At 33.2% G+C, this 5,298-nt stretch overlaps 2 protein-coding genes across 2 annotated transcripts; both read left to right on the top strand.

The window, feature by feature from the left end:
- The first annotated feature begins 521 nt into the window (after window positions 1-521).
- LOC132176425 (disease resistance response protein 206-like) lies at window positions 522-1,085 on the top strand. Its single transcript, XM_059588621.2, has one exon. It carries the CDS (start codon window positions 522-524, stop codon window positions 1,083-1,085), a length of 564 nt encoding a protein of 187 aa, XP_059444604.2.
- Window positions 1,086-3,498: 2,413 nt separating this feature from the next.
- On the top strand, window positions 3,499-4,167 carry LOC132173798 (dirigent protein). Its single transcript, XM_059585405.2, has one exon. It carries the CDS (start codon window positions 3,527-3,529, stop codon window positions 4,088-4,090), a length of 564 nt encoding a protein of 187 aa, XP_059441388.2. The 5' UTR covers window positions 3,499-3,526; the 3' UTR covers window positions 4,091-4,167.
- The last annotated feature ends 1,131 nt before the right edge of the window (window positions 4,168-5,298 follow it).

The following is a 5,298-nucleotide window of genomic DNA, read 5'->3' as shown; positions in this document are numbered from 1 at the left end:
ATTAATAACTTTAAGGATATTTTGAAGAGAATAATGAAAATGTGTCTAATTTGACATGCAAACAGAATGATAGTTTGAGAGGCATTGATGTTACCTTTAAAGTTTGAAGACATAATTACAAGATGAGTAATAATCGAGGAGGTTAAAATATATATCCATACAAGTCTAAAATTTATATACGTTTCATATTAAATACTGTACTCTCAATATCCCAAAAACCTAACACATGGGTGGTTACAAATTTTTCCCTACCTAAACCCAGCTGCATTTGTCAAGAAAACAGGTTAATTGGGCGGCAACATGAGGTGGCTGAAACAAAGCCACACACGTAACCTCAGCACCATGTAGTTCAAACAGGAAAAGTCCAATTGGAATCATTTTGAGCATGTTTCAGAAAGCTGACGTGCGAATATTATGGATGCTCTTGACACCGACAACTCCTTATATAAACCCCCAGCTGAAGCTCCTCAATCATCTTCACTTAGAATCATCTTGTTTTTTCTGCAGAAAAAACCAGATTAATGGGGGCCACAGCCAGACAATATTACATAATTGTCTTCTCTTTCCTCACTTTACTTGCATTATCTTCTGCCTTCCAGGGCAAGAAACAGTACAAACCATGCAAAAGCCTCATCTTATTCTTCCATGACATCATTTACAATGGCAAAAATGCTGCAAATGCAACATCTGCAATAGTTGCAGCCCCCGAAGGGGCTAACCTGACCGTCTTGGCAGGCCAATTTCACTTCGGGAACATAGCCGTTTTCGACGACCCCATCACTCTTGACAACAATCTGCACTCTAAGCCCGTCGGCAGGGCACAAGGGCTCTACATTTATGACACAAAAAGCACCTTCACCGCTTGGCTTGGCTTCGCATTTGTTCTCAATAGCACCGACCACCAAGGCACCATAAATTTCTTGGGAGCTGATCCGATATTGACGAAGAGCAGAGACATTTCCATTGTTGGTGGGACTGGAGATTTTTTCATGCACCGTGGAGTTGCAACTATAATGACTGATGCTGTTGAAGGGGACTTGTATTTCAGGCTGCGGGTCCACATTAAGTTCTATGAGTGTTGGTAATTAAATTTGGTTTTAATTTGGTTATTTTGAGGGTTTTAATGTTGTTGTGTGATATAGATGATCTATATATATGTGTCTGGTTGGACAATAATTGCTTGTATATTGTATCCAATTGTCTCATCAATAAAATTGTGTTTCTTTATAGTTTATCTTCTCTATCTCATATTGATCTAGCCAAGAGAAAAATAATAGTGATACCCTAATATATATACCATTTCCAACAACCCAAGCAAAAGAACAAAATGAGCTTGCCAACCTAGATGCCCTCTTAAGGCCATCATATAATAAATTAGAACTTCAATATTTAAAACTTGTTTGGGATTGCGTTTAAAAAGTAAAACTTTTAAGTCAAAAAACGTTATGACCATTTTTAGAGTAAAAAGAATACTTTTAAAATTTTTTACCAAAGAGGTCCGCTTTTGTTTGGTACAGCTTTTTAGGTACTAAAAACACTTTTTAAATTTTTTAACGCAATGTCAAGCAAGCCCTTAAACTAAATAGGAAGAGCTTTGTAAATATTAGGTATAAATACATTTTTGGACGGTGTGGTTTGAGGTTTCGATAAATAGTTTCTTGAATTTTAAAAATTGATTACTCGCTCCCTAAAATAAGCAAAATAACAAAGGAAAAAATAAAAACAAAGAAACAAAATGATGTTGCAACTTCAATTCGAGTACTGCATCCAATCATAACAAGCTTTAGGGAGGGTTATGGTCTTTTGATGCTCGTATTTTTACTTTAAATTATTCTATAGAGTCAGGGAATTATTTACATTAAAATACTCAATTTTTAATTATTCACGTAGATGATAGTGAAGAAAAAAAAAAAAATCATTGCTTTTGTACGATCCTATCGGGATCCTTTCTTAATATTATAGTGTTTTTGAGGTTCATTGTATCAAGATGGATCTCAATATCAAGATAAGTAATTATTTGCAAAAAAATTCTCAAGAGCAACGAATTCAAGTTTTGTAAGGTTTAAAATTATTTATGACAAAGATATATAAAGAACGGAATGATATATATATATTAAACTAATTTGTAGAAAAATGGCAAGACATGATGGTGAAATTGTAATATATTAAACTAATTATTGAGGAGTTATATATTATTCATCTCTTTTTGTTATGTGTATATATTATTCATCCCAACAAATAATAATACTAATCATTGACGAGCTATATATATATATATATATATATATATTATTCATCCTGAGGATGTATAGAATCTTAATGGAAAGATAAGGAATATGTCCAACCGGTAATAATTGAATAGAAATTTTTTTTAATTTATTTGAATTGAATAATATTTATTTTTTTAAAAAAAAATAATATTTAATTAATTATATTTAAAAAATATTTTTATCCATTTAAAAAATGTTTAATAGATGATAATTATATGAATTGAGATGTTACATCAATATGGTAAAAATTCCAAGGGATTCATTAATGTAGTTGGAATTCCAAGAGAAAGAAACTAATTATAGCCTTGTTATCCACCTAATATGTACGAATGCATTTATAGCTTTGACTTTTTAAAAAGCTAAAAAAAAAAAAAAAAATTAGTGCATTGTAATTCGTGATACTTGATTGGTGATTCTTATACCGAAGGGTAACATTTAATGAGATTTTCGAGTTCATACACGGTCTTCGCTTGGAAATAGAATTCTCTTTTAATTTCAAGTAAAATTAAGATAAATTATTATTTCATTATCAGAATTTAATATTTTTATATATCTAATAGTATAAATTATATCTTTAAATATAATAATATTTGATTTTGGACTATAAAATAATTTTCTTCATTTAAAGTGAAATAGAACAGATGTGTGTCCCTTAAGTTCTACGAAATCAAATTGCTCTAATTGAGGACTTAAAAGTGCTTCAAACCATGCTGCTATGAGGTTAGGTCAGTTGTTATAGACTTATAGTTGAAGTGGGGTCTTCCTGTTTGTGAAGTGAGAAAAGAGAAACAAGCCAAAGTTGTTAGACATGAAGAGTTAACGTAAGATGAGGGAAAAACAAACATTGAGATCGATTGAAAAGATAGGGACCCTGCATAAACGCAGAAGATCGCCATCATATACTAACCTCCGATTTACAACTCAGAAAAGGAAGACAAGCCAACCAGCAGTCACATGCTGTATCCAACTTTTGATGAAGCAAACCCTACGCCAATTGCATATTTTTATCCAATTTCCACGTGCTTGCAATGATTATATGTTAGTCGTGGAAATGAAGCTAAGAAAAAAAAAAATAACAAGAGTCTCAGCGGATAAGGCAATTCTTCTTGTCAAATTCTCTTTTAAGCCAAGCTTAAACACCTCTTTATGGTAAAAAAAGAAGGTGATAGTAACATACTCCTCCTCTATATAAAGGAGGGGGAATCCATCATCTCCTGAAATTAAGCATATATATCCCTTTTCTTGCCTATTTCTCAATGGAACTTAAGATTCAACTTTTAGCTTTCTTCTTCTTATTCCTCCTCCTCGGATCCATGGCGGCACCCGCCAGCCGGAGAGCCAAGGACCGCCACCCATGTCAAAGGTTGGTATTCTATTTCCATGACATTGTTTACAATGGCAAGAACTCGAAGAATGCCACTTCAGCCATTGTAGGTGCACCAGCTTGGGCCAACACGACAGCAATGGCAGGACAAAACCATTTTGGTGACTTGGTTGTGTTTGATGACCCCATTACCTTGGACAACAATCTACACTCAACCCCAGTTGGTCGTGCCCAAGGGTTTTATCTTTATGACAAAAAGGATGTTTTCACGGCTTGGCTTGGCTTCTCCTTTGTTTTCAACTCCACGCAGCATAAGGGGAGCTTGAACTTTGCTGGGGCTGATCCCCTAATGAACAAGACTAGGGATGTTTCAGTGATTGGTGGCACCGGTGACTTCTTCATGGCAAGAGGCATAGCCACTTTGATGACTGATGCCTTTGAGGGAGAAGTTTATTTCCGGCTGCGGGTTGATATTAAATTGTATGAATGTTGGTGACAAATTTGTTAAAAAAATTTGTGATTGATTTTGTTGTCTTTTTGCTATTGGATTCCTTTTCAATTCAATCAAGATTTCTTGTTTCAAGAAGAGTTTCTTCATGGAAGATAAATATGTAATGGGATGATAGTGATATCCACTCTTGATCAGTGTCTTCCTTTTTATTTTATTTTTTTTTTATGTTTTTTTATGTTTTTCCCTATTTGTGACTAGTGCAAATAAAGGCTTAAAAAGAAATTTTCAAAACATATTTTGCCCGGGAATTAATATCATGAATTATTTCAATCTAGTTATTTAAGTTTTAATATTGTTTCAATGTTATTCTTATCTTCTTGTTGAAGGCTAATTTTTTACTCTCACACCACGTGGGATGATTCTGTTCATTGGAGGAGGCTAGTTAATTTGAATAGGTCCACAACTTTGGGCCAAAATATACACAAAAGAAGCCATAAGATCTCCACCGGTGAGTACATATTTATTAGACGGATGTTTAATATTATTACAGAGAGTTGATAGCTCCACAGTGGAAGACACCACATGGGTGGGCAAATTACTCGTCTACTGTCTACCAGGGACGGAGCCAGGAAATTTTATGGGAGGGGATCAACCAAAATTTTTTTTCTCGGTTCTTTCGAAATTTTTTATTAAAAAAAATTATTTTGGTTGTTTTTAATGAATTAAAGACTACCATAAGAGCCAAAAAAAAAAAAATGGACATTAGAAAGTAAGGACCAAAAAAAAAAAAAAGCTTAATGGGTATGACTCAAAAAAATTAAGAATATGGCCAAAAGTTTTTATTGGATATGGCCAAAAAATCTAAAAATATGACCAATATTTTTTATTTTTTATTTTTTTTTGAGGAGGCCAAATGACTAAACTTAAAACTTTACTTTATTATTATTATTATTATTATTATTATTATTATTTTACTTATAATTTTTTTTTTCCTTATTTTGGGGAAACCATGGCCTACGCCAACCCCCCCTCCCTCCGTCTCTGCTGTCTACTGATTATCGACCGCCTATCGACTATGACCAAATTGAAATTAACCATCAATCGATTTATGCGAGTCTAAAATTTTTGTTTTCGATTAACCGAACCGCCAAATTTGACACAGATTAAGGCTTTGATGGATGAACTTTGCGAAGTGATGTTTTGTTCAAAGTATTTGATAAGTTTTTTGTATCTTATATTCTTATTGTTTGCAT

Source organism: Corylus avellana, chromosome 3 (assembly GCF_965113065.1).
Source record: "Corylus avellana chromosome 3, dhCorAvel1.hap1.2, whole genome shotgun sequence".
In the NCBI taxonomy this organism is placed as follows: Eukaryota; Viridiplantae; Streptophyta; class Magnoliopsida; order Fagales; family Betulaceae; genus Corylus; species Corylus avellana.
Note: the sequence above shows the minus strand (reverse complement) of the source record. Positions and strands in the feature narration are given on the sequence as shown.